At 47.0% G+C, this 26,428-nt stretch overlaps 1 protein-coding gene and 1 long non-coding RNA gene across 11 annotated transcripts in view; one reads left to right on the top strand and one right to left on the bottom strand.

The window, feature by feature from the left end:
- TRPM3 (transient receptor potential cation channel subfamily M member 3) overlaps positions 1-26,428 on the bottom strand; it is a 487,173-nt gene that overhangs the window by 61,428 nt on the left and 399,317 nt on the right. For 6 of the 10 annotated variants that reach the window (XM_059411872.1, XM_059411873.1, XM_059411876.1 and 3 more), the window contains 8 exons: positions 22,066-22,101; positions 21,755-21,895; positions 18,314-18,343; positions 17,143-17,432; positions 16,378-16,606; positions 14,046-14,213; positions 8,473-8,613; positions 2,266-2,394 (listed from right to left, as the gene is read on the bottom strand). In XM_059411872.1, the coding sequence (XP_059267855.1) occupies positions 2,266-2,394; positions 8,473-8,613; positions 14,046-14,213; positions 16,378-16,606; positions 17,143-17,432; positions 18,314-18,343; positions 21,755-21,895; positions 22,066-22,101 (1,164 nt within the window). The remainder of the gene's footprint in view (positions 1-2,265; positions 2,395-8,472; positions 8,614-14,045; positions 14,214-16,377; positions 16,607-17,142; positions 17,433-18,313; positions 18,344-21,754; positions 21,896-22,065; positions 22,102-26,428) is intronic. The other 4 variants (XM_059411874.1, XM_059411875.1, XM_059411878.1 and 1 more) reach the window with 1 other exon arrangement.
- Positions 25,682-26,428, top strand: part of LOC132024820 (uncharacterized) — a 51,081-nt gene continuing 50,334 nt past the window's right edge. The window contains exon 1 of the long non-coding RNA XR_009406316.1: positions 25,682-25,948. This is a non-coding gene — a long non-coding RNA (uncharacterized LOC132024820). The remainder of the gene's footprint in view (positions 25,949-26,428) is intronic.

The raw sequence follows: 26,428 nt of genomic DNA, 5'->3' as shown, positions 1-26,428 counted from the left end.
ACGGGCTCTGAGGGGGCGTGGCGGCGGGAAGGGGCGTGGTCGCGGAGGGGGCGTGGCGGCGGGTCTCGGACCCGCGGTGCCCTCGCGGGGTTGCGGGGAGGAGGGTCCGGGCTGGAGGACGTCCGCCCGGGCGCGCTGTAAACAGTTCCGGGCCCTCGAGGGACCCCCGCGGCCCGTGCTGGTGACCGCGCGCAGAAGTATGCGGCGCTGGGAATGGGAGCGCCGCCTGTGAAGCCGCAAAGCCCCGCTTGTGTGTGGGGAGGCCGGGAAGCCTGCAGACTTTCCCACGTTTCCAGGATCGGGCGTGCCCGCGCGCTGCGGGAGACGCGGAGGCGGGACCTGTGGGGTCCTCGGCCTCGGGGCGCTCGGGCATCCTCGCTCGGACGGGTCCCGGGGCGCGGGGCGGGGGCGGCTGCCTCGCCAGGCCGAGGAGGAAAAGGCGGGACCGGGCAGGAAGGGGGTCCGCGCCTCCCTGTGCGCTGCCTCCTCCGAAGCCGGGCTCTTGGGCTGACCCCCTGCTGACCCGAGGCTGCAGAGCCCGGCCCCGTGCGCTGGTACATGCAGCCTCAGGAGAAATGGATATCCAGGCCGGGAGGTTCCTGGCAGCCCGCCTGCTTGGCAGCCTCTTCCAGAACAGTCCGTGGAGTACAGACTGCTCCCTGTCTTCTTCCAGTCTGGTCCCTGGAGGGATTCCAGTCTCCCAGCCCAAGTCTTTCCCTTTTCTGCTTATCATGGGGAAGGAATATGCATCAGGGCGTTAAATCACGGGAGGGGAGCTGGCGCTGAGCCGCCGCAGAGCCCGGACCAGTGAGGAGCAGCCCTCGGTTCTCAGAGAGCTGCACAAAGACCGCAGCAAATTTATTACAGTTGTTCAGTTCACAGATGGGAGGTCCGCGGCCCTGGTCAGGAAGTAGAAGGCATTGTGAATAGGAAGACCTAAGAGTAGACCACCAGCTAGAACAGGGCCAGGCCAGGCATCCATTAAAAAAAAAAAAAAAAAAAAAAATCCAGCTCATGAAAGGGACTAGTACACACCTCCAAACTCTCAGGATGGAGGAATGCCGATTAGAATTTAAGTATCCCCAAAGCAGTTTAAAGGCCAAAAGAAGGGCTCTAAATATATTGAGATTTTTTTTTTTAAATGATCCCAATATGATGGCGTCTAATAGATACTGCATCCCTTTTTTTTCTGGAAGAGAACATCCGAGAGCTGTAACCTAAGATACTGAGCTTTTAACCTGTCTTGGTAACGAAGGCAAGGATGAATTTATGTATTTGTAGGAATCCTTTTTTTTCCCTGTGGAGCCTGATAACATTTTCCCACTCACTATAGTATAATGAGTAGGATTGTTCCGGAGCTCCTGAGGGTGCAGTGGACTTGACGAAGAGTAATTCTTCCGGAAGAGGCCTTGCCTGCTGACTCCAGGGGGAAATGCAGAAGAATCCTCACACAGGGCAAGCCCGCCTTCCCAGCCTAGGGAAGGGGAGTTCGTGGGGCACGTTTAGCAGGGTTGCAGAGCCCTCTGGTGGACCGTTGCCTGAGCACATTCATTTTAGCAGCTCACATTCTGATGGCCCCGGGGGGCTGGCTTTGACTTCAAGCAAGACCTGTGGGTGTGGGGTTATTATGCTGGTTCCTTTTGCAAGATGGGGATTGGGGAGCGGGGGAAGAGGGAGACCCACATCCTCAACCTGTAGGGCAAGAAGTCTCTCCATTTCACCTCCACAATGCCTAGAACTGGTGGAAAGGCTGGTGCCAAGCAGGTGCATAATAAATGTGGAGAAGGAAAAAACCAGAGGATGAATTAATGAAGGAATGCATAGTTCCTCCTCCCACAGCTGCTGAAACGCATTTGAAGAATACATAGGTATTGGATGACAGTGTCCAAAGAGACCCAGAGTAAAGGGTTGCAGCGGGAGTTAAAAGTGGAAAAATGGAACAATTTGAGAAGTCCTGTTTATAGAGTGGAGGAAAGAGAGGTGTCGACGGTATCAAAGACGGGGGGAGGGTTTCTTGGGGCAAGAGCTCTGTGGGCAGAAGCTAGAGCAGACCCTGAGCATGCGCGGAGTGGCAACTGATAAACACACACTGTGATGCCTCCCCAGGTCAAGGCCTCCTCAGGGCCAAGTCCATGATTTCCACGGCAGCATTAGAGAATACAGTTTCTGGCTTCATTTGGCTCTCCGCAGCCACCTCTCCCTTCCACCCACAAGCGTAACTAACCACCCTCTTTCTCCCGTGTTCTCGTTTCTGAAAGCGGTTACCTCTCTCATCTTTTCTATTCCCAGGGTGAATATGTAGGAAATGACGATCCATTCCTGCGTGGAAGGCCAGCGCTCCATCTTCACCAACACGATGTAGTTGAAGAGCATCAGATACCCGATGTACGCCAGCTGCAAGGAAGCACAGAGAAGAGGGGGCGCTTGGGTTCCGAAGACCCAGGAGCCCCGCCCTTGGGACGGAAGGAGCCCACCCCGCAGGACGGAACAAGGTCAGCGAGCAGGACGTAGCATTCATGATGGAATTAACCTGAAAGCTTTCAACTGTCCAAAGAATTAAAAAAAAAAAAAAAGATGGTAATATCTGAAATCATGTGATGAGCTGTCTTCCTTTTGACCCTGATGCGTGAGTCTGGGTCCCAGTGCTCTGCTTACACCTCTGTATCCTGAAACATCATTTTGTTTTGCAATTACCCAGTTTCTTGTGTCTTTCTGGCTAAAAAGCAAACTGCTTCTCTCAGGGCTATTCTCTTTCCTGCCTGAGGCTCAGGTTCTTGACCGAGGACAACACAGTGGGTTTGAGCCTAACGGATGCCAGGTAGATTAAATGTCTGTAGGAAGGAAAGGAAGACACATACTATACTGGACTTGTAAACCAGTCAAACCAACGCAAAAACAGACTGGACTTGATCTCGAAGTCCCACTTGAATTATTTTCCGAGTTCATGTCTTCTTCTCTCTCTCTTTTTTTTCCCCCCTCCTACCTTAATGTGCTTGGCTTGGTGGGCCCCCAGGGGAGGGATTTATCTATTTTCCGTTGTACACCTCCCCACCCAACCCAAGCTGGGGTCTTCCTCCCTGGTTTCTGCTTCTTCAAAAGAAAACAAGAGAAGAGAAAGCGATTTATAGAAAGGAACGGGTCTGTGTATCCTACGGGGGCTTGGAGGGGGGTGTAATCCTCACAAGGCTTGAATCCTGTTTGAATCCCAATAGGACTGGCTGAACGGCTGGCTAGGTGTCCGAGGAAAACTCAGGGCTCAGGTTTGGTGACTGTCCCTGGAGCATTCAGTCACGTCTCGATGAGTGGGTGGAGTGGAGGAAGGCCGGTGAGGTTCTCGCCCAGGGGGGCAAGGAACCTCTGGAGAAAAAGTCCCCCTTGGGGAAATGGTGTGTGAGCTCAGCCTTTTCTAGGTGACATTGCAAGCTAAGGCGCTTGCTGATTTGGGGGGCTTTGGGGCTGTGCGTGGGAACCGAGAGTGACTTCATTCCTATGGGCACTCTTCAGAGCCCACATAGCAAAGAATAGCACACAGTGTGGGCAAAAAGGTTGAGGCCTTAGAGGTACAGGGAGCCCTGGAGGCAGCTTAGTAGGTGGAGAAAGGTGATGCCTGGCTGGGAGACGGAAGGGGAGCCAGCAGCCCTGCAGAGCTGGAGAAATACAGCATTCTCCGCTAATGGGGCCACGCCCTCTCCCTTTCTCTCCTTTTTCAATAAAATGAATACACAGATTCGTAACAGGAGTCAAAGGTATTTTTAAAGACCCAATGACTTTGGTGCGTTTGCAGACACACCCTCTAATTCCTCACCTCTGGAGGTGAACAGATGTCAGAGCTCCTCGAGATTGAGTGCAGAAGCTGTGGGGAGGCCCGAGGGCAAGGAGGGCTCGTTCTCCACCCGTTGGACACGCTCTTGCACACACACCCCCTTCTGGGCCTGTCATTCTATGCCACACCTCAGGTCCCACCCCTCCCCTTGGGGATTCTCAGCACCCTCTGCCCACCTCATCTGAGAAGTCTCCTCTCCTTGAAACCACACAGGATGCTGTTTAAAATGTAACTTGGTTCATGGGGTTCCTGTTTACCATTATACACTGGCATCCGCTCTGGTCCCTGGGAGTATTTCTCAAGACACAGTAAACTTCGACGGCTAAACTCTAAAACATATGCTGAGCCCCCTTCTAGCCTGAAATCCTTCTTTCTGGTTGCTTCTTTTTGTTTGTTGGAGCCCATTCCATTGCTTCAGGACAAACCAGTCTCCTTAACTGCCCTGGTGTTTATCGCCCAATGCACTGCAACACATTCCAAAGTATTATCTTCTCTTGGCACATGGAGGCCCGGTGACACCCACACCATTCTCCCAGAACCTCAGCATTTTATCATTTCACTCCTCCAACCTGCCTCTGACTCTGCCTCCAAATACAGGCCTAGCATATTCATTTGCTGGAAGGAATGTAGACACCTCAGTCAGTGAAACTTGGATTTAAATCCTAGCTCGGGTCCTTCCAAGCTGTATCATTTTGGGTAAATCATGTCACCTGTCTGGGCCTCCATCCTGACCTGAGATGAGGTCTACTGACCTTACAGAGCTTTGGGAAGGACCGGGGGCAGGGGAAGGGGGAAAATGCATGTCTCTTTCCTGACAGTAGAGGCCCCATGAATGGTCGCTACTGTTATAATTTGCCTCTTTTTTCAAGAAAGTTCTATTTCTCTTGTCTCCTCTTGCCTCACTCCTTGCTTCCTTTGGATCCTGTTAACTAGCCATATCATTCCTTTTCTAAATTGCCCTGTTAACGTTCATGCTTCTTCCACGATCAGCCTGTTCTCGAAATCCCAGTTACTCTATGGTGTTTTTCTTTCCATAATCAGGCTACAATATAACATTTTGGGACAACTCTCAAAATACGAACTTCCAAAAATACGGTTTTAAATGTGTTTAAGTGGCACGACGGAGGACTGGCTGCTGTCTGGGAAGCAACCTATCTTAGAACTCACCAACACTCGTGAGTCTTGCCGCAGATTACCTTAACAGGACATGCTTTCATGTTGTGTGTGTGTGTGCGTGTGTAGACACGTCCACACATGGATTCTGTAAGCTTTCACAGGCTCTGTGTAGAACGTCAAAGCTTTGAATAGAAATTTAACCTTATGACTCTTATTGAAGTCAACGGGAATCCTATAAGGGTTTGTATGTTATTGGCTTCTATATTCTTTGTATCAATTTTCCATTGACAAGATGCCCAACTCCTGAACTATGTGATACAAGCACCAAAGCCCGCAGTAGGTCGGGTGGGGCCAGATTTTCCTACTGCTGCTGGAGAGTGGAGGGGACACGTGGCACTGAAGTGGAGGAAGGATTCTGTCCCTGCTGGAGGAGCCCGGAGCATGTCCCTTGTGCTCTGTCTTGGGTCCTCTTTCATAGCTTGAACTGGCATTCTCTCCACGGGGCAGTTGAAATGGCTTTCATCACAAACCAGGTCTGGAAGCCAGCTGGATCCTTGCCTCCTTTCTTCTGGGAACAGAAGAGGACCCAACCTGCTCTTCCAGAAGCTTGCTAAGAAATTAGAAGTGAGGTTATGCGGAAGTGAGGTGTGTCCTATCTTTGAGAAACTTGGGAGCTTAGAAGGGGATGTTTTTTGAAATCAGAGTGGGAAATACTCTTACGGAAAAGAACACAACTGAAAGCCATGGGGACATTTGATCTAAAGCTGAATTTTCCTCTTAAGCGTCTCTGGGGATTTCATCTCCAGGTACTTCCTTGAGGCCTGGGCTTTGCAAATACATAAACATGGGTTTCTGAACGTCGTCGTGTAAATACAACCAAACAGGACTGGGTCTAGTCTAGTCTATAGTCATCTAGTCTATAGTCAGCTGTGTGGGAGGGAGCTAGACACAGAAGCTCCCCTTCTCAGAGGCAGCTTCACGACCTGCCAACTAATGAGACAAGGAAAGCAGTGTGTCCCAAGCTTCCGGAACCACAGAACTCACGTGGGAAGCTTGTTAAACCTACAGCCTCCTCATCTCCTCCTTGGAGATTTGATTTAACGGGTCTGTGATGGGACTAGGATTTGCATGTCTAACAAGATTCTTTATCATCACAGAAGTTTGGGGAAATACTGGGCTAAAACCTGGGCCTCTGCCTAGAGCGGTGGTTCTTAACCCTGACTGCCCGTTACAACTACCCGGGAGCTGCAAAATACCTGGATGCTTGGGCTGTGCCCCAGACCAATGATGTCAGAATCGCTGAGAATAGAACCCAGGTGCCCTTAAAAAAATAGAGATTAAATGGAACCCAGGTACTGTTTTTTCTTTTTAAAGTACTCCAGGTGGTTCCAGTGTGTAGCCGAGGCTGAAAACCACTGTCCAGGGCATTGGTGACATAAAAGCATCCTTGGCTAAGAAACCACAGCCGAATAAATGGGGGCCAAGGGAATCAAAGAAATAAAGTTAATACTAAACAAAGATTAAGGGAAAAAGAGAAGTTTCGGAAGGATAAGAGAAGGGAGTCCTGTATTTGTAAAGGTGATAGATAATTCTTGATACTATGGCTCCTCTGGTTCCTTTATGCTTTAGACTTCCTAGATCAGGAAGTCTACAGCAAACTTCTTCTGTAAAGGACGAGAAAGTTAATTTTTGAGGCTTTGCAGGCCTGACAACCTTTATGGCAAGTAATTGACTCAACAGTTGTAGCACAAAGCAGCCAGATTATAGGTAAACAAATGAATTTGGTTCTGCTCCAAGAAAACTTTATTTATGGACACTGAAGTGTGAATTTCATATAGTTTTCATGTGTCATAAAGTGTTCTTCCTTCGATTTTATTTTCCATTCTTTAAAAATGTGAAAACCATTCTTAGCTTGCAGTTCACAATGATGCGCCTGGATGTGGGACTGGATTCAGCCTGTGGGAATGTAGCTTGCCAAGCCCTGTTCTAGGTGGAGACAACTGAGGGAGCCTGGTATGAGAAGAAAGACGGGAATGGGTATAAAATGCAGGAAAACCATTATCTTGATAAAACTGTTCGTATAGGGAAAGTCTATGTAAAGCACTCCTAACAGGGCTGCATAGTAGGTGTTCAAAGACAGATATTAACATTATTGAGTGGATGGGTGAATAAAAAACACTCTTGCTGTGCAGTGACTAGCCTCAGAATAAAAACAGTTACATTTCTATTGTGCTTCCGCGTTCCAAGCACTGTTCTAAGTGCTTTACATATTTTAACACATTTAATCTTTCCTAAATCCTACAAAGTAGGTACTATTATTATCCCCACCTTAAGGAATTTTTACTTCACTAAAAAAATCTGATAATTATATTTTGATGATACCCTCTTCCAAGATCTTAGTTGAAAGCAGTCATTTCCGACCCGACCCGTGGCAACGTCAGCCCATAAGAGGGGAAGGGGGGGACACGGGGCAAGGTCCGGAGACCTTGGTCACCCGGCTCCGGGGTTAGAGAACGCTGCTGACATCTAGTGGACAGAGGCCAAGGCTGCAGCTGAACGTGCGATTATGCCCAGGCCAGTCCTCCTCCACCAAGAATCACTCTGCCTAACGTGTTAATCGTGCTGAGGTTCCTAAAGCCTGATTGAAAGACAGCGTCAAGTGCAGAGGATACAGGACCATGCAGGACAGCTCCGCTGGTCAGCTGATCATCCTGGCCTCGCACTTGGATTTTCCTTTGCTGACTCAGGTGACTGGTGTGTAGCTGGTTGAGAAAGGCCAAAAATACAAATGCCCTCCGTCGTCTGGCACCGTGCCACTGTGGCTGGGGAGAAACAGAGCTGACCTGAGCCTGTGCTCACCTTCGGCTTAAAATACCATGAAACAGAGAAGTAGAAAGCCAACAGCTGAGCCATTTCGTCCATATCCAGAGGCTATTTCAGGGACGATCTTTATCTCTGGGCACTGAAGCATCCTTGCCCTGATTGTAGGTGACTGAGTGCTTTCTGCTGCCTTGTCTGGCATGTTGTTTAATTGTGTCTGAGCAAGAAAGGTTGTTTGATGACACTCCCCGGTTGGCAGTAGTCACACACTTAGGTTCCCCCCACCTCCACCCTTTAGTGGTGTTACTTCTGACACTCTGCTCGGTCCTTACCCTTCAGGTGTCCCCCAAACCCAGGACTGGCATCGAAAACGGGCAACTCTGATCCAGCGCTCATCCAACCAGAACACAGAAGCGTTTTAGAAAATGACATCTATTTTCCTGCTAGACTAGACTCATACTCATCTCACCTCTATTTCTGTTAGTTCTCACTTTTACCATTTCCTTTATTTTCTGCAAGGAGGAGAAATGCAGACGCTGTGGAAGCTGCCTCGCACACTCCCCACGTCTTGCAGAACCCCTGGGAAAAGCTCTCATTCCTGCCTGTGTGATCCTTCCACTGTGGGACTCAGAGGAAGCTGCGTACGTGCACGCAAACCTGACCTCGGCTCTCTGCGGTCACCTGTGAGCAAGAAGAAAAAGGAAGATGCTTACGGTGTAGAACCAGAACTTCACGATGGGTGCGTTGTAGAATTCATAGATTTTTCTGCCCAGGGGGATCAACCTGTGTCTGCTCTGAACTTCCTCTTCATCCTTCTTTCTGGAAGACTCCCCGTTGTTGCGTCCCAACATTGCCTACAGTGGAAGAGAATCAATACCATCACGGCAGGGCCCCGGAAAGCAGGTAGTTCAATGTGCTCATTTTACCAACCAAGCATGCATGCTCACAGAGCTGGAGGGTGTTGTCCCGGGTCCCTAGAGATTCAGACGTTGTGCCTTTCCTAAGTGTGCATTTGCATTATATATAGGTTTTGGCCCAGGATGGAAGCCTTAGGGAGAGCTCTTGATTATTCTCTTTTCTTCTACCCTGGGAGCTCTGAAAGATGTCCGTGATGGAAGATACCCAGGGTTCTGACAGGGAGAAGTTCAGGCATCTTTCTTTTACTTCCACCCCACTCCCCATACATGTAATGAGACAGGCGAATCTGGATTCGAATTCTGTCTTCACTCGGGCTAACGACCCTTAAGTAAAAAATACATTGGACCAGTAATACCTAACTTACCCAAAGGTTACGAAGTGTTTCAGAGGCTAAGTTATCTGAAATGCCTGGAGCTTAGTTAGGTTAGAAACATCTCTACCCTGAAGCATAAACCTTGGCTCCTTGTTTTCAGACCCCATAAATCCTGCATTCCTGCTGGTATTAGTTTCGTGGCAACTCCTAGGTACACGGCCTTCCTCTGGGTGGGACAGTCCACCAAGTGGGACTCGGAGAAGCAGGGCCTGACCTGGAGAGGCCTTGTCTCCAAGCTACTGGAAGTTTCTTTACAAATAGAGTTGTTTTCTTCTCACTCATGGCAACGGCAGCAGCAAAAACAGTCATTAAACAGCACACAAAAAGGCAGAATTTGAGAAAAGGCAGATGCATGCCTGTCTGGGCAGCAAGTGACAGGATGAGTGTCCCAAAGAGGGTTGGAGATCCTGCTGGCGAAGAGTACCAGACTTTGGGTCACTCAGAAGGAGGACTGAGTCCTCTCTTGGATACGTAGCACCCATGGCACCTTGGGAAAAGCTTTCGGAATCTTAGTTTCTTTATCTTAAATTGGAGGTAATAATAGCATCTTTTATAGGATTGGTCTATAAATCAATAAGCATCTGTCCTCTTAATAAGAGCTCAGTACATTCCAGCTGGTGTTTACAACGAACTGAGACTTTCTTGGGTACTCTTGACTGAAAGGACCTAGTTGGGAATCTCTCACCAGAAAAAGGAAAAGTATTATCAGGGTCTAATATAACATAATTTATCGGCTTCTTTCCTTCCTTTCTTCCAGTATCTCTCCTTTTCTCCCTTCCTTCCTTCCTTCCTTCCTTCCGCGCTCTCTCTCTCTCTCTCTCTTTCAGTTCCATGCCCAGCCTGGAACCCAACATGGGGCCCAAACTCACAACCCTGAGATGAAGACCTGAGCCGAGACCAAGAATTGGATGTTTAACTGATTGAGTCACCCAGGTGTGCTGGCTTTAATTCTCTCAATATTATTCTAAGGAAAGCTTACTTCTATAATATTTGGTAAATGACATTTTAATTTTATTTGTATTTTTAATTATTTATGTTATTTAAATTTAATTAATTAACATATAGTATATTGTTAGTTTCAGAGGTAAAGTTCAGTGATTCATCAGTTGCACATAACACTCCGTGCTCATTCGAGCCAGGGCCCTCCCTAATGCCCATCCCCCAGTTACCCCATCCACTACCTGCCTTCCCCCCAGCAACCTTCAGTTGGTTCCCTAGAGTTAAGAGTCTCTTATGGTTTGCCTCCCTCTCTGTTTTTGTCTTATTTTGTTTTTTCTTCCCTTCTCCTGGATCCTCTGTCTTTTTTCTTAAATTCCACATATGATGAATGACATGAAATGAGTGAATGAAAAAGACAAATGTGATACTTTTCTTTTTCTGACTGACTTATTTCACTTAGAATAATACCCTCTGATTCCATCTATATCATTGCAAAAGACTTTTTTTTTTTTTTTTGAGGGAAATGAGATTTTTATTAAATGTGATAACAGGGCAAATCCTTCTAACTGCTCAGAGACTGACAAGGATTTGGGACAAGAAAAAGGACTGGGATTATAGAAATTATTATAATTATATTATAGAAATAATTTGTTTATCTTGAATTTGAGAACCAGATAATGTTGGTTTCAAACCACCTTACTCAAGACATACATATATAAATTTCAACTACTTTTGTCATTGCCTCAACTATCTTCCTACTCACATACATAACAATAAATGATAAACCTGTAATCTGTGGGATTTCTGGAGAAGGTAACGAGGTAACTTCTACTTCTGTCTTGGACTCTCTGGCTAGAAGGTTGCCTTGACTTAATGAATAGATAAGATCCCATTTGATGGCCTATCCAAGCCTTCATTTGGTCAGTGATCTGGGTTAGCCTTCACGATGGAGAGAGCACGTCAGACTTCTATAAATATTGACCTCAAGAAACTCTGACGTTCCATGATATTTATCCATCTATAATTTATAATTTATGTAACATAATTATCCTGCCTCTGTTCTACTTCTTTATCTGCTCAACAGTATAGTACTATTTGGAGACATAATAGAACTTTAGCAAAGGCACCTTGGGGACTTTTAGGTGTCTTGGAGAATGACATCTTGGGGTAACCTCTAGGGACAGTGGCTTCCCTCAACCGAGTTGAAACAATGCCCTGGGTCCATGGACAGGCTGGGACTTTAGTAGGCAGAGTGCAAAAACACTTATCCGGCAATGCAGGTAACACAAAAATAAAAATACCACAGCCGGCCTGGCCTTTATTATTCCAATAATTCCCAAGTGAAAGCTTTTTTAAAACGCCTTTCTTTCATGAATGGAAGGAAAGCATTTTCCAAAACTCCATTAATTCTAGCCTAAGCAGCTCAAGTGACTGATTTTCTTGATTTCTCTTCCCAGTAGCCAAACATGTCCTTGGACTCCATTCCTTCAGCGGAATGTAATAGGGTCAAATACAGGCAAAACGGCACAATATGGATTGGAGAATTTTTTGCTGGCTGGACACAGATGTCAGGTCCGGGAAGGATCTCTGAAAGGCTACAGGGATGAAACTGAGACTCATGCTCGTGTATAATTTTGGAAGGGCCAGGAAAAACGTCCCAGTCCAAGAAAGGAGATGTTTGGCTTAACACGGAAGTCCAGATAGCGTTCCTATGAGAAGAGTGGAGGTATCAACAGGCGGCAATCCTCAACCCTCCCCGGGCTGAGACAAGAACAGAGATCCAGCAGTCACAGAATTGTCCTTGGGGTCAGAGGGAGCTCCAGCTTGAAGACAGCTGCTGTTCAGCCCTGACTTTACCAGCCCACAAGTCCCTTCTTCCGTTCCTCCTAGCTCTTTCTGCCTGCAGGGGAGAAGGCCAGGCAGTGCTCCTCATGGTCTGGCTTTGACTTGGGTATACAACAGTGGGGCCGACTCTCTGGGAACCAGACTTTGGTCCAGGCCCTCAAAGTTCTACCCAGAGCAGGAGAAGGGAGCTGCTTCCGTTGTTTTCTTGCTCGAGACCCAACCACAAAGAATGCTGATCTAGCACCTGGCTGCCTTCATAGGCTGCTTTCTTGGGCTCCAAGGTCATGTCATCCTTGAAGCAGGAGGCCCATGCATTATTTTTGGATTCTTTCTGCTATATGGTAGACCGAACCTGAATCCCTACATTTGGGACTAAGAAGAAATTCTCTGCATCCTTGAGCCTATGGGCCTCCAATCATGGCCGATGGGATCTCTATACCTGGGTTCTAATCCTGGCCTTGCAACTAGTTAGCTGGGTAACCTTGGGCAACGTAACTTCTCTGAGTCTCAGCTTTCTCATCTGTAAGATAGGATAATAACAGTATCTACCTCCTGGGATGGCTGGGAGGATTCCAGGAGTAGGCGCGCATCAAACATTTGTCACTGTGATCACAATATTTGCAAACATTTATCAAGGCTGACTGTGTACCAGGCCCTGGTCTAGAGAATTTACATGTGCGGTTCTTAGACTGAAAAACTACCTGTGAGCTGGACAATGTTCTTATTCCCATGTTAGAGGTGAAGCAGCCATGACCCAGGTCCCACAGTGCATAGGTGCTGGGGCAGGATTCTGGGTCCAGGCTGTACACTCTTTGCCCCTCTACTGAAGTATTCGGTAAAGACTTGGCACCATGACTACTACTGTTTCTGTTAACGACTAAAACATCGTTCCCTCTCCTTGAGGGATTTAGAGGCCACCATTATGGTAAGTAAGCTCTTTAGGGAGACGGTCCTTTGATCCTATCACAGAGGCAAGCGGACCCATCCACTCGTTTTTATAAGAATCCTGAAATGAGGGCTGCCTGGATGGCTCAGTGGGTTAAAGCCTCTGCCTTCGGCTCAGGTCATGATCTCAGGGTCCTGGGATTGAGCCCCGCATTGGGCTCTCTGCTCAACAGGGAGCCTGCTTTCTCCTCTCTCTCTGCCTGCCTCTGCCTACTTGTGATCTCTGTCTGTCAAATAAATAAATAAATAATCCAAAAAAAAAAAAGAATCCCGAAATGGAAAACAAACTTTCTTTCTTTCTTTCTTTCTTTTTTTTTTTAAACTCTGTGAGTCAAAAACTGTGAATGATTAATCCATCAAAAGAGTGGTCAGATGCCTATGCCCTGCTGTATTTGGGGTTGGAACTGTTCCCTTTAGGAAGGAAATATTGTTGATCTGGAAGAAAAATTATTCACAGGGCGGTCCCACTAGGCTCATAATGCAAAGGGCCTTTTGTCACCCGAGCAAAACCCATTTTTGTTTTCTCTCTTTACAGGTTTTTTGGGTCGTCACAGTCATGGTGGGGGAGGGCGGGGGATATCAAGGAAGTCCTACGGAGTTGTTACTTGCTGTCTCCAAAACTCTGAAGCGCTGCCTGTCCCTCTAACGGCAGGTGATATTTTTAGACTTTGGATACAATCCAGTAGCAGTCACGCTGCTCCGGCGGGGGCTGCAGGAAGCCGTCCCATGCCCAGCTGCCCTGTTCCCCCTGCAGAACAAAGCAGCCACTTTCTATAATTATACCAGGGAGAGCTAATAAAAGCCTTCCATACAAACCTCAAAATTCAATTAGTCCTGCATTTGTGGGCCTGACCCTGGAGACAAAAAGGCGGAGCATCTGATCACCTGCACGGCTCTAGCCCAGGGAAGCTGGCTGCTCCCATCGCATCGATGCCTCTGCCTCCCTCGTAGGCTCTGTGCCACCTCGCCTGCTTGTGTATAAAGCATTGTCCGTTTGGAAAGCTGAAGGTGCCTTGCTTTTCAGTTCTCCTGGGTGGACCTGTGCCACTGACTCTGACTGAAGGATTTTGCACAGAAGCGGACATCAGTGCACAGAGAAGACCCTTCTGTAATACCTGGGTCTGCATCCTTCAAGGAAACCCCTGGTTGGAGGGGGAGCTTGGGAGTGACTGAGTCTTAAGCCATCTTAAATCTTAAGCCTTAAGTCTATGGTTGAAGGGGTTTGGGGTTGCTGCCCGTGGACCATGACTGTGTGGTTTTCCTTACTGTCAATTCCATGTCCTCTTCATCTTTTTCCTTTGTGGGCTTCTCTGGCTCTTCCGGCTCCTTCTCTTGCAGGTGGATTTCCTGGGCCTGAGACATGTAGGGCATGTCGTCTTTGTTCTTGAACTCCAAGCTGAGAATTGAAGGAGGAAGTAGAATTCCCAGAATTACCTAAAGTAATAATAATGATAATAATAATAATCACATTTAAAGGATTAAGATTAGGGCGGTTTTTTGTTTGTTTTTCTTTTTTAGAATCAGAGGGCCTAGGGTGGGGGAGTGTGTGTATGTGTGTGTGTGCACGTGTGCATGTGTGCACTGTGTGTGCCCTGAGCAAGGACCTCCATATGTTACTGCTCAGGGGGTCACTCTTGCCCGTCTGAGAATCTGTCATACACGGCAGGAGCTCAGCCCGAGGTTGGAGAAACAGTATCCTGCCCAAATACATCTTACCCAGATAACACCCACTTGGCATGGGGGAAACCCAGGAAAATGCCAGAACCTGCCCAAGGCCACATTGGGAAAGAATTCAGATTTTCCTTTAGCCATCAGCACTTGGTTTTGCAAAATCAATTCCTACATATGTCCCCTGGCTTTTATCTGCTCACACGTCAAGTGGAGGCGATTATGCATCATCTGGTTATCTCTGTAAAAGAAGGCTGTCCCCAGTTGACCTTGAGGAAGTCCATGTGGGAAAGCATGTTTTTATTCCAGAGTACTTGCCTGACATTTGCTACGATAGCACAGAAATACACACACACACACACACACACACACACACACACACACACACACACTAGTGGGCTCCTTATTCACCATGAGGAACCAGGGGGCTCAGCACTGTGTTCCTCTCAGGTATAAAGGACATGGTTCCACCTCCATGTGACGATAATAAATCCATGGGCCCTTCTCCCGAGGGGACGATCTCATTCTGCCTTTGAACGATAATCCGGGCATGTGACTTGGGTTCCCCCGATCTTCTCCAGCCTCTCCTCTCAAACACTAAGCTGGTTCTGCTGTATGAAACTTCTGAATACAAGTGTCCTTGGAGAAGCCGCGCCAAGGGAGGGGCTCACAGAGATCCCAAGCAGTAAGTGAAAGTGATCCTCAAGTAATGAGGCAAGGACAGCCTGTGCTTGAATGCCCACAGGGACTCGGGAGCAGCCAAGGGAAAAGGGAAGGAGGTGGCCCTGAGGTCGGGGTGACTGGCAGGCCTAGGAAGGCTCAGGTGGCTGGCTGGCAGCCTTCAGGGGACATGACACCCCGTCCTCGGAGCAGAGAGCCAGGCTTGGCAGTCGCTAGCGGTGTGGCTATGAAGCACCCATGACCCACGTCATGGAGCCCTTCTGTGACTCTGGGCCAAGAGCCCGTGGGAAGGGTGGTGTTGGGGAGGGGTGCTGGTCCATCAGGGTGGCTTCTGGAATGCTTGGTCTGGTGGCCCTTCTGCTTGGCCCTGACCTCAGGGTTACCCAGACCACGTAGCTCCAGGTACGTGTGAGCCTGACTTCCGCTGTCCCAGCCACAAACTCTCGACCGAGAAAGCATTTGAAAACATTCTTTCCATCTCACCCTCCCATTTTTTCTTTGTACGTCTTTCAGTTTAAGGACTTCCTTGTGAAACACTAAGGAAACCATAAGAAGCGAAGCCATGTGTCGCCCCATGTCTTGTACTTTACAGCCCAGAGGTAACTGCTACAAACAACGGACAGTAAATCCTTCCTCGTTTCTTAACGAAATCATAGACAGATATAACTAGGCATGTACATGCTTAAAAAAACCACAGACGGACTCAGACTTTATATAACTGGTCTACCACTTGTTCCTCTTCCACTTATGAATAGATCGCACTGAGATGGCAACATCTTTACCTATAAATCCGTCTCTTTTTGATTTCTGTTTAAAACGTTTCTCAAGCACAGCTGCTAAGAGCCAGGGTCCCTATGACACGGTGCAAAAGACGGCCGAGGCACTGGGGCGTGGGCAGCCAGGACAGGTTGCCTGGTGAGGGGTTCCTGGTACAGCACGGCTTGTGCCAGAGCGAACAGCACTTCCTATAGCACCTCTGTGGGCCCATCACCTCCGGATCTTTTGCAAAATACTAACGTCTGGGCATGCCTTCTCTAGAAGTTCTGACTTAGCAGAATTTGGGGTAGGCCCTAGTCTCTATGTGAAAACAACAACAACCCACTATAGAAAAGATTCTGGTACATAGCTGGAGCTTGAAGTCACCCTCCTGAGACCAGAGAAAGCCCTGTCCCGCCGCAGACTTGACTTGGCGAGCTCCAAACCAGCCCTCCACACCTCCCAGCCAGCTGGCCCTTCGCGGCGCGCTGACCTTGAGGCCGGAGTTCTTGCGCATGCGCAACCGGCCCATCCACATGTCCGTGAGCAGCATCTGGCTGCACGTGTGCGCGATGAAGTCGCGGTGCTTGGCCGCCACGGCGAGCTGCAGGCAGGTGGCATTGCTCCAGTTCTTCAGCTCGTACGTCAGCAGCTTCATGGCCAGCTGTTCATCCTGCTTGTAGGACTGGTCGAGGAGCTCCACAGCCAGCTGGCCGAAGTCCCTGGAAGACAGAATGCGAGGGGGTGTCTTTTGGCCATCTTGGAGACTTACATGATGGAAGCAGGGACCTGGGGGCCAAGCCACAGGAGGTGGTTACTGGGTGGCCTCGTTGTCTCTCATAGGGTCTGGTCTGTTCCTTCGCTCATCTAGCTGACGTCGATTAAGCATCTACTATGTGCTGGGGGCGTAAGTCAAGCAGGCGGTTGTTCTGGTCCTCAAGGCTCTGGATGGGGGAGGTAGACTGAAAAAAGCAACAATCAGAGTACAGTAGGTCTTCTTAAATGGGACAGGCCTCAGTTCCTGTTGGAGCCCTATCAACCCTGAGGGTGTGATCTTGGGCAAGTTACTTAATTCTCCGAGAGGATGAAATACAATCTATGTATCTTGCGTACTTCTCTATCTAGCACTGTGTGCCACAAATGTTAATTATTCACGTCCACCCTCTTTGTGTGTACCATGGAGGCGATACTACCCACGCTTAAAGGTTTAGGTAGCTCAGACCCTCCTGTATCTGAGGCCCCTGCTGGGCTGGCCAACCTGGAGTTGTGGTTCAGCTCCTGGGAGATGTCGTCAACCATGTCATTCTCTGAAGCCTCATGAGCCATGGCTTTGCAAAGTTTACAGGCCACCAGGGCCTTGGCCATGGCCTCCTCTCCGTGCTGCCAGAAGAACAGGGCCATCTTCTGTCTCTTCATCAGGACGGCCCACACCATCAACTCGTGGAAAGGGAAAGGGAAGTGGTTGATCTCAGGGTCGTCCAAGTCAATGTCCACCTCTTCTTCTCTCTTCTTGGTGGTCTTTCTTCCTCGCCTCAGGGGGACATCATCCTATAATTTTAGAGAAAAAAACACAGAGGTGGAGTTAGAAACAAACCAGTTACATTTATTAAATAGTTCTTTGTTGTATACCTCCTAAGGGTCCTGTTCTGGGATCAACACAGAAACGAACTAGCCTATCCCAGCTCCTAACCCAAAGTACTCATGCCTAACTTTAAAACAAGTTGTAATGAATGCAGAAGCATAGCCCTATGGGAATAGCATTGCCCTTTTCTCTGAAAGGACAAGGACATCCTTCTCTTCCAGGTGCATAAACAATACCACCCACACAAAGAGACGGGAAATGGGAAACAGACGACCTGTCTCCACTTTCTGCAAACCTCGTAGATGCATTTGTGAAGTATTTCTGGCCTTTGGATCTGTTGCCAGTTGTAAACAGCCATGAACAGATTTCACTCACTGCAATTTATATGCTTCTTTGGTTTTTAAATTAGTATTTCAAGTAAGACTTATTTTCTTACTTGTAAGGCTAATGTAACCTTATGGTAGAATTTTCAAAGCTACTGTAACTTGCCCCCCTTAATAATGGGAAAAAATGGGCGCCTGGATGGCTCAGTGGGTTAAGCTTCTGCCATCGGCTTGGGTCATGATCTCAGGGTCCTGGGATCGAGCCCCGTATGGGGCTCTCTGCTCAGTGGGTAGCCTGCTTCCCCCAATCCCCATCTGCCTACTTGTGATCTCTCTCTGTCAAATAAATAAATAAAATCTTAAAAAAAAAAAAACTGGGAAAAAACTTCCCTTCCTTATTTTAGAATCATGTACTAAGCCTTACCAACTAAATGAACATATATGTGTGTTCATAAATATATATATTTAAAATGTATAGTAAAGAAAATAAATAATTGACATTAATAATTTGGGCAAATACTTACCTCCATTCCCAGTAGTTTCAAGGCTTTGGGCTATTTAAAAAAAAAGTTATACATAAAGTTAGATCTTTCTTTATAGAGGTAAGAAAAGAATCTATTATATCTTAACCAGGTAATAGAAGAACTCTACCGCACATATAGCATTTATTCATTTCACTAAAGAAAACAACACCAGAGGAACCCATTTATAGAAATACTAGAATTAAGGAGTGCCTGGGTGGCTCAGTGGGTTAAAGCCTCTGCCTTCGGCTCAGGTCATGATCTCAGGGTCTTGGGATCAAGCCCCGCATCAGGAGCTCTGCTCAGTGGGGAGCCTGCTTCCCCCTCTCCCTCTACCTGACTCTCTGTCTACTTTCTCTCTCTCTCTCTCTCTGTCAAATAAATAAATAAATAAAATCTTAAAAAGAAATTCTAGAATGAAGGATTTAGTGATTTTGGTGCATTACAGAAAACCAGACACCCAGAGAGGCATAATGAGATCATCCAAGGGTAGACCCTGTTGATAATCTCTTTTATGAGCCCAAATTTCTTTATCTTCCCAGAACCGTCCTGCTTGGCGGACATCTCCATGATCTCAAGCACTTGGGCTCAGTCAAACCAAGAGCTATTTCTTAAGCTCTTGCAAGGCCTCTATTACCCGGAGACTTGGAATATTATTCAGAGTATGTGTTTAGGTATTTCACGCGGGCCATCTCCCTGTGTAGCTGTCCAGTAAGGCGAGGGTGAGTGGGGCCACGGGGACATGTGCAGACCGTGGCAGAAGGTGCTCAGTGCCATGGAAAGTGTCAGCACATACACTGGCATCACTGGTCATGCGGGCAATGTGCAAAATAGCCACAGGCCAAGACAGAGAGAGAGAGGGCAACTCAGCAAATTACAGAACTTGATTTGCACCTAACAAGTGGAGATATGAAATTACATCTCAGGGATCAGGAATTCCAGTTCTGTGTTTTAGGTGTTACCCAATGGCGAAGTGCTATCTTGGAAGTTGCTCGGTAACTAATAAGGTTAAAGTATTCCCCATTCCTCCAAATTTTATTTTGGAACAAAATAAAACTACGACTAGCCTCAACTTTGTCACTCTCCCTCCTTTCTTTCCCTTTTAGCTTTTTAAAGTGACCACAGTTTGAAATTTGTGTGATTTTATTTTTCTTATTTATATTTCTGGTGTTTTCAAAGTGGTCTTCGAGCACCACCAAATACTTTCGTCATCAGAAGATCAGCTTTGTTAAAAGTAGAAATCAAGGAGCCTGGGTAGCTCAGTGGGTTAAAGCCTCTGCCTTCGGCTCAGGTCATGATCCCAGGGTCCTGGGATGGAGCCCCACATCAGGATCTCTGCTCAGCAGGGAGCCTGCTTCCTCCTCTCTCTCTCTGCTTGTCTCTTCCTCCTCTCTCTCTCTCTGCCTACTTGTGATCTCTGTCTGCCAAATAAATAAATAAAATCTTAAAAAAAAAAAAAGTAGAAATCAAGGAGCCTGGGTGGCTCAGTGGGTTAAGCCTCTGCCTTCAACTCAGGTCGTGATCTCAGGGTCCTGGGATCGAGCCCTGCATTGGGCTTCCCTGCTCTGCGGGGAGCCTGCTTCTCCCTCTCCCACTCCCCCTGCTTGTGTTCCCTCTCTCACTGTATCTCTCTCTGCCAAAAAAATAAATGAAATCTTAAAAAAAAAAAAAAAGGCAGAAATCATGCCCACCACCAGCTAGAGTAACAGTTTTAAAATGTGGTCCAGGAAACATAAGATCCTTTTTGGGGGCTCAAAGGTGTTTTCCTAATAATACTAAGATGTTCTTTGGTTTCAACAGCCATTAACATTTTGCAATGATAGTGCAAAGGCGAGCCAAACTGTGGGGGGCCCTGGCAGGAATGACAAGCAGTCCTAGCAGCAGACCCAGACTTCACTAGTTGCCATTAGATTTCACTGTTCCGCACTTGAAGTTTAAAGACAAACAAAAAACCAGTTAGACTTAAGAAGTCCTTGATGAGGCTAAAAAACCAGTTAACTATATTAAATCTCTACCGTCCATACTAAAAAAAAAAAGTCTTTCGGCTATTTTGAGGGATGAAATGGTAAGTGTGCTGAAAGCACTTTTGCTACATAGTGAAAGAGGACAGGTCATTCTGGGGACAAACACACACTTACTTGGATTAGAGCTACACTGCTTCATGGGCGATCTACTTGAAGGAATGACTGGCAGACCAACTACGGTTTACTTAGCCTTGGACATTGGGCGGACGTTTTTGGTTATGGCCTAAGTGGAGCTGTCATTTCAAGGAAAATAACTAACTGATGGTATTTGTTGCCAATGACAGAATTTTCCAAACCGAAATTAGAAAAAAATTAAAATTTTTAAAAACTTGCATATTCTCTCCCCCATGACCTGGACGGTTTTTCAGAAGTTAAAGACTTTTCTGATGAGATTGGAGGTGATTTTAGTGAAGGATGAGTTTCTGAAATTGTCCAATGAAATGTGTCAGCCGTCAGAAGATCTGCATAACTTGACAAATGATGATACAATGGCCAGTCTACCATGTTCCCAGATCCAAAGTGTAAGATCAGTCAATGCAATTTGAAGTTGCAGGGTGTGAAAAGTTCATTGAACTATTTCAGATTTTGTGTTTTCATTGATCTTTCAGAAATTGCCAACTGAGTTTTGATGTATGCAGCATCAAAAAAGAATATCTATAATTATTTGTAAAAATTATTAAAACACTCCTTCCTTCATACATATATATACATTTATATATATTTGTCATATTTGTCACATCTTTGTGTGAAGTCACATTTTCTTTGTACAATTCAACCCAAACATCTGGCAACAGAGTGCAGAAGGAGATATGAGAATCTAGCTTTCTTCCATTAAGCCAGATATTACAGAAATATGCAAAAAATGTAGAACAATGCTACTCTTATACGAAATTTTGTTTTGAAAATACAGCTATTTTTCACAAACATGTCATTTATGTTAACATAATGGGCTTCTTATAGTTAACTGAAAATGAATTAACATTAATAATTAATAAATATGGTGAAGTCTTTCATTCCTAACACGGTAACAGCAATTGATAGAACTCCCAGAAATAAGAGCTTTTGGGGGCCCTCAATAATTTTTTAAAGGTATAGATGGATTCCCAAGACCAAAAACCGTGAGTGAGGCAGGTAAGATTAATTTGAATTTCATGATTAGTCCCTGATCATTAGGGCTCACTCTCAGGGCCGGTTTCTGATTTTAACGGGACCTAGTGAGGAAAAGAAAGGGGTGTATCCCCCAATACATGGCCTTTTTTTTTTTTTTTTTTAATGGATTTGATGGTGGAGGAAAGAGGTGGGTGGGGCCAGCTGCCTTCTTACTGGATCTCCCCCTGGGAGAGAACCATGCCACATCCCAAATGTGTCCCACCCTAGTCCTCCCCGGAGCCCAGGAAAGGGAACAGGCTGCAAAACTCACCCTCTTGGGGCCGAAGAGATTGTGGTAGAGCGTCCGGAAGCGCTTGCGCGTGTAGTTGCAGCGGTAAGCCCCGCCCATCAGGTATTCGATCACCAGGCCGATGTCGATCAGGCTGATTCTGTAATCCGGAGGCAGGTTCCCCTATCAGGGAAGAACGAAAACACACACACACACACACACACACACACACGCAAAAGACAGCGTGGTTTACTAGGGATTCGATGCCATGTGTTCTGTAACTATTTTAGAGTAAAAAAAAATACTAATTCAGAAACATAGGAATGTAGTATTATGCTGGTTAATTAATTCACCTTAAAATAGATCCAACCGAAACCTGGATATTCTCGCTTGGAAAGAAGACATAAGTTAAATAAGAAGATGCAGAAATCGTCGGCAATAACAGAAAATCAAAATATTTATTCAAGTCTTCAGCTGGGGAGAAAAAAACACCAGTGTAGCAGAGAGAAACACAAGGCTCGACATGGCAAACACGGAGCTCCAGCCGCTAGCAACTCGGCTCCCCGGACGGTCCCCAGGCCCCCGCCCTGCCTCTGCCCCAGGCTTGCTCCCGCTTTTGCTAACCAGTTACTTCTTCCCGCTCACTAAAGGAAGACTCCTTCCAGAAGATGGTTGTTATTACCATCGCCTGCATCAGGCGGATAGATATGCTGAGAGTTCCTCGGCAAAACCTCGATGAACAATGGGGAAAAAAAAAAAAAGCAGCTTTTTCATAAAAGGAGAGCGGATGGATGTCAGGGTGAAGTCACTTAGGAACATCCCTTGTGGTTAGAGAGAAAGGGGGTGGCATGAGAAGAGATTTTGAGGGAATATTTATTTCCCTGGAATTAAGGAGGTTTGGGATATTTTCTTTCAAAGAGAAGAGCATTTCTTGAAGACCAAGAATGATGGCGTTTAAGTTTTATGGGGCTTGTATGCACAGATGCGAAACATAAGGATTTTATTATCATTCATTGTCTACTCGTTACTGGTTTCGGCACCCAAAGGGTTCTCTCTAGGGTCTAAGGAAAATACCTGCTCTGCTAGGTCAGGGGAGAGTTAGTTCCATCTACGGCAAGTTCTGAGCACACTGCGAGTTCCAAAAAGCACGAGTAAGGAATGAGCTGTCTGGTTTGGCTTCCTGTGGCAGGAGCGAGCGCACTCCGTACCATGAACCACGAGGATACAGCTCTGCGTAGGAAGCCTCAGATACATTGTGGAGAGGCAGGAGGGCTCTGTCTACTTTGGTCTTAATGGAGGACCCACTCTGATACCATGTGAGGTTTCTGCCGCTTACAGAAGTGGCTCATAGCCACAGTGGTGGCTCTCCAACTTTGGTGGCATCAGAATCACCTGGCGAACTTGGTGACAGTGCCAAGCGCTGGCTTTAATGTATGGGCTTCTCTGTGCCTTGTTAGCTCTCCGGGTGGTTTTGAGATACACCCAAGTTTGTGCTAAATAAGGTGGGTCAGGTGAGCTCACGTGGCAGAATCCGAAAACTCATGGTGTATAATCAGTCATTAGGAAATCAGCTTCCGTTTTTGCACAACCGAGGGTAGGTTTTCTGTTACCCATACTCAGCTTTGCTATGGCCAACAGCACCCATCTGAAGGGCATTCAGGCCACTTGTAGCCTTCCACCAAACCTATAGCTTTGATGGTGTTACCGATCTCTGTATTCCCGGTGCCTTCTGTAGAGACTGGTGTGTGGTCGGCATTCGGGAGGTTTCTGTGGTGAAGCTGTGAATGAGTGAAACTGTGCAATTCGCTGATGTGGTTGGGATCTAGTCTCAGTGTCAGGTTTCTCGGTACTATATTCTGGTCAGTAACGCAAATAACTAGCCACGGTCTCTGGGTCGTCCTGTCTGGGAGAGCCCCGCGTCACTGTGGAAATTCGACTTGAAATAGGCTGATGGCTCTGTGGGTATTTTCAGTGGAGTGGGAACAAGGGGATAGCAGTTGTCCCAGCCCACCGCAGAGGAGGGCCTAGTGCTACCCTTTAGACTGGCTTGCTGCCTCTGCACAGTTCCAACCCGTCAGGTTCTACCTCTCCCTTGGGTTGGAGCACAAAGCAGGCTTGGGGGACCTCAGGCAGAGAACACCTCCCATCCTTGAGCTTGGCTCATCAGAACCCCATAGAAATGGCCTTATTCTCCTCCTTGCCATGCTCAGAATTCTACCATCTCCTCTGAGCAGCTCATCAGCCTAACCACACTGGCAAGGGAAGCTCCCCATAGGCTATTAGAAAAGGCCAACTGCCTGACCTCTTTATGCCAAGCGTGGCAACAACAGAGGAAAGGGAACTCAGAGAAGGTTTGAAGATGGTAACTGTTCATGTATCACCCTTTCTATAAACACGAAACTGAGTTTGAAAATATTCCTCCTGCAACTGCTTTTCTGCACTGTGTGGGGGTAGGGGAACAAGGCTGCGAGTTTCTGCCTTGACGGGCTGTACCCGACGGGTAGGCAGGCCTCTTCTTTCGGGAGTAGAAGAGCTCGAGAGCCTGGACGCGCGTGGGTCTGCCTCCTCTCTTCTGCATTTGGCTCCTATAAGGATGACCCCGCAGAGGAGGTCCTGCATTTGTGTTATTTTCCTGGGCATTGTGTGGCCGGCAGAGGAAACAGCGGTGGCTGGGAATCAACTGCCCTGGGCTTCTTTCTGTCTGTCCTTCATAAATCAACCAGCTTCCTGCAAGGCCTCAGTTTTCTCCCCCGAACAAAGGGTGGAACTCGATGGCCTCTATTGTCTGTAACGCCCAAGTACCAGGTTACAGAAACAAACCTACGAGATGTAGTGTGAAGCTTTGGGAAGGAAGGCATAGCAAGTCTATGAATGCTGCCTATTTTTAATCCTGTAAGAATTTTCTCAATTTAAAACACATGAGTAACAGCGAACCTAACACCTATATATTTTCTTTTGAGACACCGATGTGTGAACGTCAGTTTGAGTTCTAAGAACAAGACGCCAATATTGCCTGAAGACCGACAGGGAGTGTCAAGAACTATGCTTTGGGATGGTCTATAGGAGGAGGGGTTACCAGGAAAGTGATAATCGTAAAATTAAAAATAATCAATTTGAGAGAGGCAAAGGAAACATTTTTGCCAATGATTATATTCATAAAGGGCTCTTAGGTTTATATACTACCTAAGGAAGGTGCTGGAATCTTTTTTTGTAAGAACTTCTCATGTAAAGCTTGATTATTTTGCAGTGATTTACATGGGATCTGGTATCAAGCCAGAGAGAGGATTCAAGGAAGACCAGTCTTGGTCTTGGTTCTGCCCAGCTTTGAGCAAAGGCCTTAAAGGAACGGGCTGGCCTTCTGTTTGACCACAAGGCGGCGATGTTCACCGGGCCGAACCCAGTGGCAGATCGATCAGCATTTTACCTGCCTGTTCTGTTTTATATGAGTAATAAGGCCATGTAAATGAATAGGGCAGATTGAAGGACTTGGAAATCAGGAGTCAGATGCCCTTGTTAAAGTGATATCTGGAGGAGGGACAGCTTACTTTACCAGGTAATGTGTCCGAAAGCCTGCAAGACTGATTGCATCTGTTTTCGCCCCCTAGAGTCTTAGAAAGCACGGAAATTAGTTTCACAATTTTTACTGGGGAGAATGGAAGCCTTTTGGGGAAGAAGAAATAGATTTCACAAAATTAATAAAATCGGGTACTATTTTAGCCTCTTTGGATAACTGTGTCCTGGATGAACTCTGAAGGGGATGGGAACATTTGGGGTATGTCTGATGTGCTGGGCTGATGGCCGTGGCCACCTGTGACCCTAGATGTCACAAACACAGAGAACAGCCCGCAGTAGCACCCCGCAGTGGAAAGAGCACTGGGCTGGACTGTGGTCCAGCTCTGCTTCTCTGTGACCCTGGGCAGATGGCTTCCTTTCTCCGTGCTTCAGTTTACACTCTGCAAACAGGCACTTTGGACAGCGTGAGTTCAAAGGTGATGTCCATTTCTAGAGGTCCAATTTTTCTGACCTGTACCTGGCAGGCTGCTCTTATTTCTATGCTGCCTGGGCACCGGGCAAAGACTGTTTTCCGAACATGCAGAGTTGACATAGTTCCCATTAACCACCCTTGAAATGTGGTCAGTGGAGTGGGGACTCAGAAACAGGACGGTCAAGGACTAGACAGAGATGGTGTTGAGCTCATCGCATCCACCTCCTTTGGAAAAAGCAGAGACACCACAGGTAATGTCCAAAAACCTTCTGGAAGAGTCTTCCTTCTCCTGGAGGCTTTCCAAACAGGAAGCCAACAACGACACTGAAGAAATGCTTCTTCTGTCATTTCTGTTCTTCCTTCCTTCCTCTTTTGGTAATTACTTTGGTAATTGGTAATGCCTGAGCACTTACGTCCCCTTTCATGCCTCAACAACACATGGTAAGCCATGTGACTCAAACAATTTGATCCACAGAGTGAAACAGAGAAGCCTGGCTCTATCGGCAGGTAAAATCTGACAACAGGAAAACACTGCTCCTTTTTCTTGTGCCATGGGCTACTTCTCTGAAGCTAAATTTTAATCCATGCCATCCTAAAGAGGACTTTTAACTAAGAGTTTAAATGCATGTATGGATCTGCTCTTCTGAATATACTCTTTTTCAGAAGTCAGCTCGTGATATTGCTATCAGATTTCAGCTGTTCGGGAAACACATTTTGTGGAAACTTATAAC

The sequence above is a fragment of the Mustela nigripes genome, chromosome 9, assembly GCF_022355385.1.
Source record: "Mustela nigripes isolate SB6536 chromosome 9, MUSNIG.SB6536, whole genome shotgun sequence".
Taxonomy (NCBI): Eukaryota; Metazoa; Chordata; class Mammalia; order Carnivora; family Mustelidae; genus Mustela; species Mustela nigripes.
The sequence above is the reverse complement of the archived record's forward strand: the minus strand, read 5'-3'. Positions and strand labels throughout refer to the sequence as shown.